Source organism: Theropithecus gelada, chromosome 11 (assembly GCF_003255815.1).
Source record: "Theropithecus gelada isolate Dixy chromosome 11, Tgel_1.0, whole genome shotgun sequence".
Taxonomy (NCBI): Eukaryota; Metazoa; Chordata; class Mammalia; order Primates; family Cercopithecidae; genus Theropithecus; species Theropithecus gelada.
In genome coordinates, this window is record NC_037679.1 from 122,598,641 (window position 1) to 122,614,628 (window position 15,988).

A 15,988-nucleotide genomic window follows, 5' to 3' on the forward strand; every position below is an offset into this window, starting at 1 on the left:
GGTGTGGCACTGCCACATCTTCAAAGGCTTCTGTGGAGCAGGAGATGGTCAAGGAGGTGGTGACTGAGCACGGGATAAGCCTCACTATCACCGACGGTTCTGCCATTACCCTCTTTACTGCCACCTCACAAAGTTATACACATGTAGCTGACTATTCTTGTTTTCTTTCTTTTTTTCCTGCTTCAGGTTTATTTGTACAAATAGCACAGGAAGACACCAGCCCTATGCAGACGGCAGCCCAGGGGGGTCGCAGCAGTCCTTCTGTCCTCACGTTGGCAGATGGAGATCTCTACTCCGAAGCCTTTGTAGGGCCGTGGGCACCTTTGGGAGCCTGAGCTGGAACTGAAGCTGGAGCTTCAGGCTGGGCCTTGGTTTGATCCTTGGCCTTTGGCAGGCACAGCCTGAGCCCCTTGGCAATGCGGGCACGAGCACGCTTCCTAAGCTTGGGGTGGGCAGTGTAGGCAAGTCGATCGAGCTTGTGGCAGATACCCTTTGGGATCTTGGGCTTAACCTCCTTGGGCTTTACAAGGGCCTTGATGGCCTCAGCACGTACACTCATGGCCTTGGTATTGTTAGCCTGCATCTTCTTTAGGCCTTTCTTGTTGTGCTTCTTGGCAAAGTGCATGCTCCTCAGGAACTTGGGGTCCACTCGCTTTAGAGATTAGTGATTGGGGTTTCTTTGTGATTGGGGTTTCTTTGTGATTGGGGTTTCTTGATGCCATTTCTGTGCCATTTTCGGAACTGGTTGTGTGTGGTGTGGTTCTTGGACTTGGCCATGTCTGCACCATAAGCCACGGCTCCCATAGCTGACTATCCTTAAGTACGAGGCGAAACCAAAGAGAATTCTGATATATTGTGGGAAGAAAAGTTGACCATCCACTTAATATTTCCATAATCAAAAAATCCCTAAAGTTAAGGCTTCATAAGCAGAGTCCTGTCTACCCCAGTTCCTAACCTTGTTTCTTGCCCCCAGTTCTACTTTTCTTTCCAAGATATAATGCCCTTTTTTATTCCTCCACTCTTTGAAATCAACAACTACTTATTGGGAAATTTCACTGTTTATCCACAAAGGTTATCACCACAGGACACATCCTGTTAGCATTATTTTCGAAACTCTAAGCTTACTCTTGGAACTATTAGGAATAAGAGGCCAGTGTGGTGGCACCTTGGGAGGCTGAAGAAGGAGGATCTCTTGAGCTCAGGAGTTTGAGACCATCCTGGGCAATATAGGAGACCTTGTCTCTACAAAAAATAAAAAACTATCTGGGTGTAGTGGTGCATGCCTGTGATTCCAGTTACCTAGGAGGCTGAGGCGGGAGGATCACTTGAGCCCAGGAGTTTGAGGCTGCAGTGAGCTATGATGGCACGAATGCACTCCAGCCTGGCCAACATAGCAAAACACAGTCTCAAAAAAAAAAAAAAAAAGAAGAAGAAGAAGAAGAAAGTATCAAGTACTAAGTTATAAACATTAGCCTACTACCTTATAAACTTAAGTGGCTCCCTTATCCTAAAAAATCCTGGACATGGGTTTGAATTTATTCCCTGAATTGGCCTAATTAACCTCTTAGACAGATATCATCCTTCTTGCCAGTCTCTGTGAGATGAACAGGCCTCATTCATACTTAGGCAGTTCCTCCAGTCTCTGGAGAGGTGAGGGTGAATTATAGGTAGGTCATATTTATGCAGCCATAAGGAAAGAAAGGATTGAGCCCAGTGAACAGATTACAAAGTATTGGTGTATTGATCCTGTATTAGTCCGTTCTCACGCTGCTAATAAAGACATACCCAAGACTGGTTAATTTATAAAGGAAAGAAATTTAATGGACTCACAGTTCCACACGGCTGGGGAGGCCTCACAATCATGGTGGAAAATGAAGGAAGAGCAAAGGGACTTCTCACATGGCAGAAGGTAAGAGGGCGTGTGCAGGGGAACTCCCTTTTGTAAAACCATCAGCTCTCCTGAGACTTATTCACTATCACGAGAACAGCATGGGAAAAATCCACTCCCATGATTCAATTACCCCCCACCAGGTCCCTCCCATGATGTGGGGATTATGGGGGCTACAATTCAAGATGAGATTTGGGTGGGGACACAGCCAAACCATATCAAATCCTTAGTAACATGAGCATTTTATGATGTTATAAAATCACTCTTCTTTTTGTTGTTTCATGAGTGATGGATGACTCCAGAAGATTGTGTTGGGATTTACCTCAGTTTGAATGAGGTGTGTTCAAAACTTGATAGATTTTTAAATATTTAAAAATAATTGTTGAGGAGGAGCAGTTCTTCCCCACCTCTCATGTGACCTTCCATGCAGACGGAACTTATCAGTATAAGGCTCCTGACCTCTCTGTCCCTTCACCCATTCTGCCTCAAAGCAGCTAGACTAATTTTCGGATTGGTCGATTTGAAATGAATATGATTAAGTTTAATACCTCTATCCCTCTTCCTTTGAGAGTGAGCTGTCTACATGAAAATCCTTACTCCACCACTCTGTGGGGTCAGCCTTCTCCCCATCTGCGGGAGGCAGCTCTCACCGAGTACCACCTACCACCACTGAGTTCAGTGGACAATGAGGACACCCAACCGCCTCGTTCTGAGTTGTGTCTTCCAACTTCATCTTTAGTAGCTCATCTCTTATCTCTTCACCTCCTTGTCTTATTTTTCTAAATGTTCATCACTTTAACTGGGAGGTGAGATACTGTGTATTAGGCGCCCAGCCCTCACAAACTCTGGCAACAATGAACACTAAGCTACACAACGTAGATACAAATAAGAACTATTGATTGTTTTGCGAGGTGAGTAGTTTGTATTAGGTAGAAGAAGAAAGGGTAGATGAATCTTCTTTCCTTCAAGGAGCATATAAGCACACATAAACGGTTAGAAACAGTAAGAGAGGGTCTACAGGCCTTAATGAGTGGAGCAGACAGCAACTAAGGAAAATTAGAGGAGAAAGATATTGGTTGGAAAGCCTAACAGGGAGTTAAAGTTTCAGCTGAGCTTTAAGGAAAGGTTGGTACATGCATTCCAAAAAGTGCAGAGTGTTCTATTAATGGAAAAGTAAGCACATCGAGCTGGTTCTATTGCAAATATGTATTTATAATTACATCCTGTAAGTAACTGAAAACTCTATCATTACATTAAAAAATGTAAAACCTTCTGGAGCAGCCGAGTACATGGCAGCAGCTGCAACATCAGCATGTTCCGTCTCACTCTCTGCCACAGACAGCACAACTACTAGTGATGTTCACACAGACTTGGGAGAAGTTTTGACATGAAATAACTGTGATATTTAAGGAAGAAACAAAATGCTGAAAGTTGATACAAAAACTGAGGTCCCCCCCTCTGTAATTACAATGAACATGCTAAACAAAAATGGAACTAACTCTGAGAACTTAAAGCCAACAAGAGGAGTTGGCTGCACCTGCATCAGGACAAAATGTGCTGGCTGGTCCCTGACTTGGCATAAGACAGGAAAGTCACCTGTGTGGTAGAATTGTGGGCACAAGCACACACTTCATTCAGGTGAAGGCTCAGTGAGAGATCTTCTGTCCTGTCCTGCCCTGAGAGACGGAGGCTTTTAGGTAAGCAGAGGGAAGGGGGTAAGACCCCCAGCACATGGAGGGAGAACAAAAGTCTCAGGCAGGAAAGCATAAGAAATGCTTGGAGAAGACAGGGCAGGAGTGCAGAGATTTTGATGTCTATAAACCTTGGTTGACCTTGAAGATTTATCTTTTAATGCCATTATCTCATGTTAATTAATAACGGCAACTTAACTTTCCGTCTTCATGGCATTGTGACAACACTGCCTTTCAGCAGCCATAGTGATGTTACTGATCTGCTTTTGCCTGGTTTTCTGTGAGTAAACTGTGTTCTGAGCCAGCCACACGCTGTGACTCAGGCCTTCTTATGACCAGTACCAGGCACTCACACTGCTGTTGGCCAAGAGCTGCCTATGGCCATACAGCAGAGACAAATTAATACTAACGCCATCCTTACATTTGGGAGACAGGCTAACAGTTTACAGGCTCCAGAGCACTTTCCCATCCCTTCACATTTAATCCTCGGATCACATCTGGTGTTATTCAGGCACAACTGGAAGGCCATGTGCGGGTGGACCACATCTGGAATAGCCTGTGTTGAGAGACACATCTGGCACTCTCCCCCATCACCCCCCTTCTTCCCTCTTCAGGAAACTTGGGACATGGAGTCAAGACACCTGGCTTTCAAGCCCAGGTCTTCTATTAACTGACCATGGGCTTGTGGGCAAAGTCACACCACTTCTCTGGGTATAACTGCATACTGGGTGATTTCTAAAGCCCCTTCCTGCTCCAAGATACTATTACGCTGTGACAAACTGGAGAAGTAGACAGTGACTACAGTGATATCCTCCTTAAAAATGAAGACCCTGTTACACAGAGAATGTAATGACTTCCACTCCAAGATTACACAGATGGTAAGCAGTAACATCTCTGGATGTTTCATTTAGTGTTTTTCCCACTACATCGCACACATGTGCGTGAGCACCATGTGGATTAACCTTGACCCGCTTAGCTCTAGCTCAGATAACCAGATGCAGATGGAGGAATCCATGCTTTCAGCAAAACTACATTAATTACTTGGACAGTATGTGGCTAAATAAGATTCCACAAACTGACAGCCTGCAGACAGGATTTGTCCTGAAGCCCTGTTTTATTTGGCCCCTAGCGTGTTTTATTTAAAAAATTGACATGTTGCTATACTTTACATTTGAGATATTTACATAAAAATTCAAAAATTCAAGTTCTCTTAAAAAGCTGAAAGTTTGGCAACATGATAATGACTGGTTGAAATGGGCTCATCATTATATTGTCCCTTCAGTTAGTGTTTTCAAACTTCCATACTGTTGACATTTTGGACTGAATAATTCTTTGTTGTGGAGAGGCTGTCCTGTGTATTTTGGGATGTCTAACAGCATCCCTAGTCTATACTCACCAGATGCCAGTAGCACCTTCCCCTCTGTTGTGACAATCAGTGTGACATTGCCAAATATCCTTTGGATGGGGGCCACAAAATTCCTTTATGCTGAGAATGATTGCTGTAGGCATTTGAATAGGGATCCTTGGAAAACAAGAGCTGGAGAAGATGTAGTCCAATGCTCTCCGTTTACAGAGAAGGAAACTGAAGCCCAACCAGAAAGGTTAAGTAACTTGCCCATAGTGACACAATTGAACAATGGTGACAGAGCTAGGACTGGAACCCAGGTCCTCTGATGCCTTGTGCAGTGCACTTGTCACCTCGATCTGCTTCCAGAGCTCTCACCTGCCAACTATGTGAGATGCTGGGTACATTAATTTGCTAATTTCCTGCCCATTTTAATTGCTGATCAGGAAGGCCTGACTGCTGCTCTCCCTTCCTTGCAAGTATGTCCAGAGTCAAGCAGAGCAGCCCTCCACTCCAAGGCAGCATTGCCTGGACTAGGCGGCCCATATTGTTTCACTCAGATTGGAAAGGGTGTTACGTAAACATTTACCTTATTCTCTGATCCAGTCATTTATATAAGATTTTTCTCATTCCCAGCCACTTCAGATCATCAGTCTCTTTTGCATTCTTGAATCAACATTTTCTCTAAAGCCACTAAGAAAGGGTGCAGCCAGAAACAAATGTTTGTGTGAAGTCATTTGTCACTCTGCAAATTCCTTAGGAATGTGGTTATACAACAAACAGTTGGATGTGATCATTTATATGCTTAGAATTTGTTTCATCATTTCAAAGCTCATCCTTTTTGATAAAAAACAATTTTAGAAGTATATTAACGATTTATCACAGGAAGTATTTCCTTTTCATAATAATAAATTCCTCTGATGTGAGAAAGTACCTACCAGGCCTACTGGACCAGAAGCCCTGGGTGCTTAGGCTTCAGTTTTGGCTCTATCACTATCTAACCTGATGGCCTAAACAGGGCCATATCTTTCTCAACGGTGTTTGGGTGACCACTGAGATCCCTTGACACTCTCATATTGTATGAGTCATATTCCTGTTTCATCTGTTAGTGTCCCTGGGAGCTTTCTCCTATAATTGGTTCTTGTTCTACCTGGTTTGCCTACTGCATTTTTGACAGAGAAAGCCCAGAAAACACCTATTGTAAAATGTTATTTGTTTACCCACTTACAGTGGGACCAGCCCACAGGTTAATTTGAAAATTTTCTAGTTGTCAGTGAAATATCTTAGTCAGAAAGTAACTTTGCCCAGCAGTAATGTTAAACTCTGCTTTGAGGGTACAATAGTCCCCCCTTATCCAAGAAGGATATGGTCCAAGACCGCCAGTGGGTTCCTGAAAGCACGGATTGTAGGAACCCAATCAAACACAGTTCTGTTCACATCCACCTACAAATTTAATACCTTTTCCAACCTAACTAAGCACTCGTCATGCACTGTGCCCATAGTTTTGTAGTTTAAAGGGCAACAGCAAAACTAGCACACATTTTTTTTCCTCTTCACAATTTAACAGATAGGTTTGTTTCTGCTGTATCTTTTAGCAACCTCAGCATACAATTCTTTTTTTCTTATTAAGTTGAGAGCCTCCTCCTTTTCATGTAAAGACTATTTATGGCTTCTCTTTGGCATATCCAAGTTGCCAGAATCACTATTCTTGTGGTTGGGGCCATTATGAAGTAACGTAAGGGTGCCTTGAACACAAGCACTCTGATACCATGACAACAGATCTGTTAACAAAGAAATCTACTAAGTAAATCACAGACAGGGAGGGTAGACAGCATGGAGACGCTGGACAGAGGATTCACATCCTGGGTAAGATGGGGAGGGAGGGCACACAGTTTAATACTTATGAATTGTTTATGTTGGAATTTTCCACTTAATATTTTCAGACCATGGTTGACCACAGGTAACTGAAACCACAGGAGTGAGATGACAGGTAAGGGGTTACTACTGTACTTCCTTCTTGGATGTCCTACTGAGTGTCAGAATCATTTGAGAATGCAATGATGTAGTAATCAACCTCCTCCTGCCTCCCGCTCCCCTTCGTCCTCCCCCTCAATGTGGTAGGACTTTTCATATATTGTGACCTGAAGTTTACAGAGGACTGTTATGTGACCACTCACTACGGTAAAATCATACTGCCATAAATGTGTTCTGACTTTCCTGGCTTCTATCCTGGCACATCTCTCTCTGGCACAGTGTCCATCCACCTCAGCTTCTGATTGTCTCTTTTCTTTCTTTCCTTTGAACTTGATAGGAGATCAGAGCATGAAAGACAGGTGGCTATAAAGAATAACAGAATTGTCACATATGCAAGAGTTGTGTGTCACCTCCCTTGTGCAATGTTTGGGTGGACTTGATCATAAGGTCCATTTGGACAAGTGGAGGAGGGGAACAAGTGGGACAGAGGCTCGGATGCATGAGTTGGAAAAATGAATAGAGTGTTAAGGGAGCTGCAGTTTGGACTCGCCCAAGATAGGTCAGATTCTGAACATAGAGCTGTAAGACTCCCTGCCAGAGAAATCCTGATTAGGATTAGTTGAGGCACTGGGCAAGGCTGGGCCAATGGATAAAGTCTTCAGTACCCAGAACTGAGCAGGTCCAGGAGGCCAATTCACTTTATCTCCTAACATCACTTATTCATAATCTGACTCTTATTGTAAGTCTCTGTGTGAAGGTATATTTTTCTTTTGTCTCTTTATCAAGAAGGAAACCAAACTGACTGACTTAAATTTTTGCTTATTAAAACAACGTTAACAATTAGCATTGAACATTGACTTTATGTCAGACATTCTGCCTGTACTATTTTAGCAGAAGGTCACAGGGAAGTTTAAGGGTAATTGTTGGCCATTCTTGAATATGCCTTCTTCCTTGCTTTGTTAATTAAATAGGTGCTGAGTTTTTTGTTTTTGTTTTTGTTTTTTTTTGAGACGGAGTCTCGCTCTGTCGCCCAGGCTGGATTGCAGTGGCCCGATCTCGGCTCACTGCAAGCTCCGCCTCCCGGGTTCACGCCATTCTCCTGCCTCAGCCTCCGGAGTAGCTGGGACTACAGGCGCCCGCCACCACGCCCGGCTAGTTTTTTGTATCTTTTAGTAGAGACGGGGTTTCATCGTGTTAGCCAGGATGGTCTCGATCGCCTGACCTCGTGATCCGCCCGTCTCGGCCTCCCAAAGTGCTGGGATTACAGGCTTGAGCCACCGCACCCGGCCTAAGTGCTGAGTTTTAACTGGGTCCATGGTATCCCAGCTAAAGATTACAGCTTCCAGCTTGTCTTACAGATTGATGTGGCCATGTAACTAGGCGCTAGCTCATTGGATGTGAACAGAAAAGGTGTAAACAACTTGAGGTTTATGCCCATAAGGAAGGATTGTGCCCTCTCCCTCCCCTTCTCCTTTCCCTCTGGCTGGAAGGTGAACATGAGGCAAGAGTTGAGAAAAGACAGTGTAGCCATGAGATGAAAACTGAGTGTTGAAGATGCAGAAGAGGCCAGGAGGAGTCTGGTCCCCAGACTGTGGAGCTGTCCTCTCAGCTCTAGACTGATTATGTTCAGACTAGCACAAGAGAGAAATAAACGCCTGCTTCTTTTAAGCCACAATTATTTTGACTTTTGTTATAATAGCCACACCTGTTTCCTAATTGTTCCTGGTATTCATTTTGTACCCTTTGTGCAAATCAACATCTAAACCTCAAAAAAGACAACTGGTCTAAAATTGCTTCTGGAGTGGTCCCCTCATATAGCTCAAATATGATGCTTTCTTATAGAATTCCTCTCTGATATGGAGATGCCAGTGAAATCATACAATCCTTTCCCCACACCAAAGGAATGCCCAGCTCTGAACAAAGGGTGCCTTCTGGAACATGTGCCTGGCTGGGTTTTCGTATGTGTGAGCAAAAGTCCGGGGTGCATTCTTTGTTAATCTCCAACCTGGGACTCTACCCACGTCACAGGCTGGGTTCTTGTGGAGATTAAAATAATCGATGTGGTGGGTCAATAAATAAATCATAAAAATTATCACATTTACCCAGTATCAACATTACTAGTATTTAAGGGCTCATGTTCGGAATGTTATATATTTAAAACAAAGGTTTTGGCACCAAAATAAAGAATATGTTCCAAGTTACTTTGTTTGTTGACTTAACGTTTTTAAATATTGCATGTTAGTGAGATTTGGGTTGTGAGAGCCATGAAGGCATTTCTGATTTACTTTTTTTTTCAGGGATACTGAGGGGCTACTTGTGAGATGGCAAAAAAGAGATAGGGCAACCAGAATTTCCCTCAGTCATCCCTGACAAGTTCCCCTACATCTTCACACAAAGTAAGAGGGCCGCCACTTCACGGTGATCTCAGCACTCCTAATGCCACTTGGAAAATTCTGGACTTGGATTAAGCACGACTCAGGCAGGACAGTTCACAGATATCTGTGAGCCATGACTTAAGGCCCATTTTCTCTGAAGCTATTTCCAAGTTAGTCAGCACCATACGGACAAACAGAGGGAGAGTCAGAAAGATAAATTTCTTTCCCTGTAATGTATGTGTTATGTTAACAATAGAATACAATGAAGTTAAGGGATCATGTATGAATGTAAATGCCCCTGCATCCCCACTGTGTTCAGTACTTTATGTATTATCTTTGTCTTTTCCACAATATGCTTCTTACACATTCCCCGACTCCTTCCACAGTTATCTATCAATTGTCAAATGCTGTTTACCTACAACATTGGGGTTCTCATTTGCTAGACTTTTTTTTGCAGTTTATTATTCTTTATCTCTGTTTACTAAACTCCAGCATCTCACCTACATTATGTAACTTTTTATCAAAGTTAAGTGAAATGTAGATCTTGAATTGTCTCTTTCTTCCATAATTCTTTATTACTTGTGAAATATATTCCTACAATATTGTATATGTGACCAGGGGACCAGATGGGACCGGGGGAGGAAAATGGCTTTTAAGTGATTCGAGGCGATGCTTATTGTCTGTCGAGTCAGGACTATGAAGCCACATGACGTGGAAGCCATGCAGGTGTATTTCTTCACCTCTCAACATTCTTGACCAGCTACTGTATGCCACAGCCTAGGGATGAAAACTTGAGGAAGGGTCTACCTCTGCCTCTGGAAGCTTATAATCTGTGGGATAGCCAAATAACAAGGGATTTCAGAACAGTGTGCTGGGTGCTGCCATGGGGATAGCCACAGGGTGCTAGGGGAACAGACAGTAGTGAGGCCCAACTTGGTCTTGGGAGAATCAGGGAAGGTTTTCTGGATGGGAAGGTGGTGTTTAAGTGAGACCTGAGTAGAGGTTGTCCATGCAAAAAGGTGAAAAATATCATGGCAAGCTTCCAGAGATGAGAAAGTTTGGGATCACTGAGTAGTTCCGTGCATCTGGAGCGTGGAGTGGAAGTAGCTGAGTATGGAAATCCAAAGACGGGGATGAAAGCAGAGACTGGATTAAAAATCCCTGAGAGCCAAGATATCAAGTAGGTAAGGGGCAGAGGTCAAAATAAATGGATCCAGTCAGTCTGAGGAAGATTCACCTACACCAATGCTGCAGTTTGAAGCTGGGTAAGAAGAAAAGGAAAGAAACATTTTTGAGTGTGTACCATATACCAGACACTGCATTACCTAATCCAATTATCACACAAAGCTTTTAGGGGGTATAATTATCACCATTTCATGGCTGAAAAACATGGCTTCAAAAGGTAGCATGATAGGTATCACACAGTTTTGAGTAGTAGGTCTGAGATTCAAATTCAGGTCTAATTCCAAAGCCTGTGTTCTTTCTGACCATAGCAATGACTCCAGAGCAAGAGGCCAGCCAAGAGAGGGCAGGTTTAATGAACTAGATAGAAGCTACAGAGAGTCAGACTTGGGCTTCAGATAACCACATGCAGGCAGAGTAACAGCTGGCACAAGACTTCCAGGAAATGGGCCATCTTTGGAAAGATGTGTTGACAAGCTGCCCAGGCTGTGGGGCATGAGTGCCAAAGGTCAAAGTTTAGAAGAATAAAGAGGCAAAATCAAATTTCTATGTAGAAGAAGCTAACTAGAAGTTGATATAGAAGCATGAAACTAGACAGAAGAGGAGAGGAGTTAGAAGAGACAGGGCCAAGTGCCATGCTGAGAGGCCAAAGCTACAGAAAAAGTGGCCAAGGAGAGAGGTTCCTGGTGATGGGGTGGCTGAAAGGCTTTTTTTTTTTTTTTTTTTTTTTTTTTTTGTGGTTTTTCGAGACGGAGTCTCACTCTGTCGCCCAGGCTGGAGTGCAGTGGCCGGATCTCAGCTCACTGCAAGCTCTGCCTCCTGGGTTCACGCCATTCTCCTGCCTCAGCCTCCCGAGTAGCTGGGACTACAGGCACCCGCCACCTCGCCCGACTAGTTTTTTGTATTTTTTTTTTTAGTAGAGACGGGGTTTCACCGTGTTAGCCAGGATGGTCTTGATCTTGTGACCTCGTGATCCGCCCGTCTCGGCCTCCCAAAGTGCTGGGATTACAGGCTTGAGCCACCGCACCCGGCCTGAAAGTCTTTAAAGAATAGAAGTGTCTAATGTGTAATCATAGGTTGTTTGGTTGCTGTCCTGTAAACTCCAACAGTTGCCTCAATCCTCCTGTTAAAATCCATCCCACACATCACACAGCCTTGTGTTTGAGACAGGCTCCAGTAGAACGTCCAAACAGGAAGACGGGGAATGTTCGGTGTGGAGTGTGGAGTGACAGGGTACACAGAAGCGGGAGCAGGCACAGAAAAGAGAGGAAGCCCATACATGGCGTGATTAGGCCTCAGCCAGAGGTGGCCAGGAACATTATAAACAACCTGCCCACATGTCAAAGATTAGCAGAGAGTTCGAGAGAGTTGTTAAATGGCTCACCACATAAGGAATGAGAATGCAAAACAATTCCATTTGAATCCTGAAAGGGCAAGCTGACCTCCGCTGATGTGCGGCTTGTGAAAAGAAGATATTTCTAATAGAGCTGCTCAAGGATTAAGTAGGCAGCCTTGGACAGCAGTTAATTTTCCACCCCTGGGAATGTGTAGGCAAAGAGGACACAGACCCAGGCATGAGAGTGGTAGGACAGATTCAGGTGTCAGATGACAACAGACTGCATAACCCATCGAACTCCCTCCCAACCCTGAGAGTCCAGCCTAGGAAAGCAAGTTTAAGGCTCCCCAATGAATGAAGTATCCAGGCAAATTGAACTTGCATTTGGGAATGCACATTTGACAAAACTCAGAATGAATGAGTCAATAGGAAATGCACCCAAACAGGTTAACATTAAAACGGAACCATTAACATCGAAGAGAAGGATAAAGCTGCCTTGCTAGTCAACTTTCTGATTCAATCCAAGCTTTCTCATGTGTTTCCCGCTCCTCCTAATGGGTCACTTGGTTTAGACAGTCTAGGATTTGCTTTCAGAGCAGGTGGATAAACTTACCTGTCCCAGCGGAGATTAAAGTTTCAGCACCTGCTGAAGATGCATCTAACCTGTTGAGGATTTTCTTGCATTTTGAGATTCATGCCCGGGCCTAGCCATCCTTTCTCCCAGTTCATTAGTAATATCCACCAGGCTGGAGGTGTCTTGAGGGTATGAAAGTCCACCAGCTTCAAGAGAAAAGGAAACAAAAGTAAAGCAAGAAAGACTGAGAACAACAACGTAGGCAGAAAGCTGGTAACAGTGAGCTCTCTTCTCTCCACGGCCTGGTCAGAAAGAAACAAGCAAATGCTGCCACAACTCCTTAGACTGTGTGCAAGGACAGGGTACACACCAACTGCTAAAGCACATGTTAAAAGGTTAAAATTTTAAACAATTTCCTAGATTTTCTCTTATACTGTGCTCAGAACAATATGTGCAATTTAGAGAAAAAAAAAAACCTAAGTAAATATGATATTCTGCCAATGCTCTAATTTTATGTGTCAGCCAGGGATGACTTGGTACATGAAATTCAAAGACAAACCATACATTTTCAAAAAGCAGACTTTATTGGTTTGAATTTCAGCATGTAAGGTATTTCTGCACTCACCCGCGGTAGGGCAACAGTCAGGATAGTCAGAAGTCACGAAGGAGGAGGAGGCACAAAGAACCTACAGTAACCACAGACTAGATCGTCAGCTCTAAGAAATTGACTGTAGACCTCAAATAGTTGCTGATATTTGAAATAAGAATAAAATTTCCCATATGCAACCAGTCTAGGGAGGCATTCTTGGTGACATTTTCAAATTGTCCCATATGCCACAACCCTCTACTGAGCAGGACTGAACACGTCTCCGGGGGTCAAACCCACATAGATTGGATTTGAAAGACCACGAAGTTCAGTTCTTTCTCCCGAGTGTCCTCCCTTTATGGAAACTAGAAGTAAATTAGCAACCCCACCTAGTCATTCCAAAAGATAGAATCACATTTAAGCTACCCTTTGGCTTTAGAAACATTTTTCTTCCAAGAAACTACTTTTGAAATAAGTAAAAAATGTTAAAGCTGACCACTCGTCCTTTTATTTTAACAAGTACTTTTGAATTCTTCCTCCAGGCCACCATGCTAGACATGGAAGATACAAAGATCTATTGATGCCTTTGAATAACCTAGAGTCTCTTGTTCATGCAAACAAGATTAAGATCCAATAAATGAATCACAAAGTGCAGATGTACACCCTGTGCCCAAATCTGCCCCGGGGTATTGGGAAAGGCCTCACAGCAAAGGCAGAGCCTGAGCTGAGCAGCTGATGGTGAGTGGGAGTTTATCAGATGACAGACAGGTGAATGGCATTTCAGAAGGAGGGAATAGTATGTTGTAAAGGTACCAAAGCAGGAGAGAGTAGGACAGTGGCTTGAGGAGTGGCACCAGGGTCAAGGTAGTATGTTGCATGCTCTAGTCATGCAAGTGTTTTCCTGGAAAAAGAACAAATGCATCGTGGCAAAATTCAAGTGCATTCCTATACTTAAAATTCAACAGATCTAAAGATAGTAATTCAGAGAAAAAGGAAATTAAATATTTGAGCAGTTTCTTTGTGACACCTGAAAACAAGTGCCAGGGGATTTATGTGTTATTGTCTCTAGAACAGGGTCACTTCATGGGCCTGTAGCCTACCATCACTCAGGGGCCCATGCAGAGAAGCCTCTGCACTTGGGCAGATGCTCTGCTCTTGCTGTCTTACAGTTCTTTAGTACGTTTTGAACAACACGCCTTGGCTTTTCGTATTCCATTTGTCCCCAAAAATTACGCAGCTGATCCTGAGAATAGAACATTTTCAGATGACTTGAAATAGCTCCGTATTGTTGTATTTAAAGTGGAAAGAGGGAGAAGTGGTAGATGAGGTTGAACATGTAGGCAGTGGCATATATCGAAAGGCCTGGGAGCCTCGCTAAAAATTTAAAATGTACCTGTAGGATACAGAAGGTCATTGAAGAATTTGAGCAAGAAGTAGCATGAAGAGATGTGCTGTTCAGATCACCGTAGTGTAATGAGTCGACAGAGTGGAAATATAACAAAAAGTTTCCCATTTAAAATAAATGCATTCTCCTTGTTTGAATTTCGTTTCTTGGGAATAAAGTTTTGATCTGTGTTAAAAGTCTCTGCAAGAAATAGTTGCTGTGATTAACTTACACCTTAGGGTAAATTCAGATAGCAAGATCTGTGAGCTCTTTTGAGACCTGGTTGTAGGAAAGGGAGAACAGAAAACAGGAGGCAGAAGTTTCTGCGTATAGATGGGCAGGCCATACAGAAGCCGGCCTTCTGGGGAAAAGCTTAGCCGTCTTTTCACTCTGCACAAGCCTAGCCTGACGACACACAGAGATTTTTTTTCCCCCCCAAAAGTGGCCTTTTAGTATTCTCCCTGCCTGTTTCTTTATTGCAGTGTTTCTCAAAGTGTGTTCCCCAGGAAATCAGCGTCTCCATCACCTGGAACTCTCCGCTCCACCCTAGTAGCACCGAATCAGAAACTCTGGGGCTGGAGCCCAGAAATCTGTTGTTATAATCCCTCGGAGTGATACTCAGGCAGCCAAGAACTGTTGCTTCATTGTAAATTGTCTGTGCCTCTAGAACTCAGATATTATAAGAAAAATGATGGAAATGCCCATTTAGTATCAGAACGAATAATCAAAAGTGATTTTAATATCAAAAAAATTCAGTCTTGTTCTAAACGTACTTTTACATGAATGTACATTCAGCAAGTGATCTAGGGCGTACATGATTGCAAAATCTTCATAGGTGATGCTGCCATAGTTCCAGAATGACTTTAAAAGGGCATATATTACTGCATGAGCGATGAATCACAGCTTCTGCAGTTAATGGTAGTATTTAGCAAAACAAAATAAAGATGATTCTTTTCTTCTTAAGCAAGCATGGTCATTATATTGAAAGAATGTTTTTCTTGTACTGTCTTCTTCTAAAGGATCATGTCTGCTGATAGTGCTGGAATTTTTTTATTTCTTTGTGCCTTACATTGCACCAGTAATATTGCAGCTATGATAATACATGTACAAAGATGACATGTGTTTACATAGCCTATAATGTTTCTGAAATACAGTCTGATTTGCTGCTAAAACCATCATTTCTCAGATTCTTTCCGTTGTCCTCCATGAGTAATCCAATATACAAGGAAGGATAAAAGGGTAAACACTTTTGTGATAATCCAGATTTTTCCAGTGGAATTTTAAACAGTTTGACAATTCAGTCTTGTTAAAATGTGATATAAAATAAATGCTTCTTTGCAAACAATTGTCCAATAAATATTTTAATTCTGTCTCATATTCTCACAGTGGATTGTTTTCTGAGTCTTTTGGTGGAATTCTTTCAAATTAAAGCTCAATGATCTTCTTTATATTTTATCCAAGGTTTGAAATACATGAACCTGTCTCTACTTACTTGAACAATGGCCTCTATTATGGTGTCTTTTTCTTTAAATCCAAATATTATACTCAGCATTTTAGGAATTCTCTATCCCAAATACAGCCAATTAAATTGTCTATAAGTGATTCAGAGCCTTAGAAAATGAAATGAAATGGGAGTTTGTACTTTGAAATGAG

At 42.8% G+C, this 15,988-nt stretch overlaps 1 protein-coding gene and 1 pseudogene across 1 annotated transcript in view; one reads left to right on the forward strand and one right to left on the reverse strand.

Annotated features, from left to right (window-relative positions):
- CCDC91 (coiled-coil domain containing 91) overlaps window positions 1–9,811 on the forward strand; it is a 398,587-nt gene extending 388,776 nt beyond the window's left edge. The window contains exons 14-15 of the mRNA XM_025403280.1: window positions 6,868–6,914; window positions 9,196–9,811. Coding sequence (XP_025259065.1) covers window positions 6,868–6,892 — 25 coding nt within the window. The 3' untranslated portion in view covers window positions 6,893–6,914; window positions 9,196–9,811. The remainder of the gene's footprint in view (window positions 1–6,867; window positions 6,915–9,195) is intronic.
- Window positions 290–777, reverse strand: LOC112635253 (annotated as a pseudogene).
- Window positions 9,812–15,988: the final 6,177 nt, after the last annotated feature.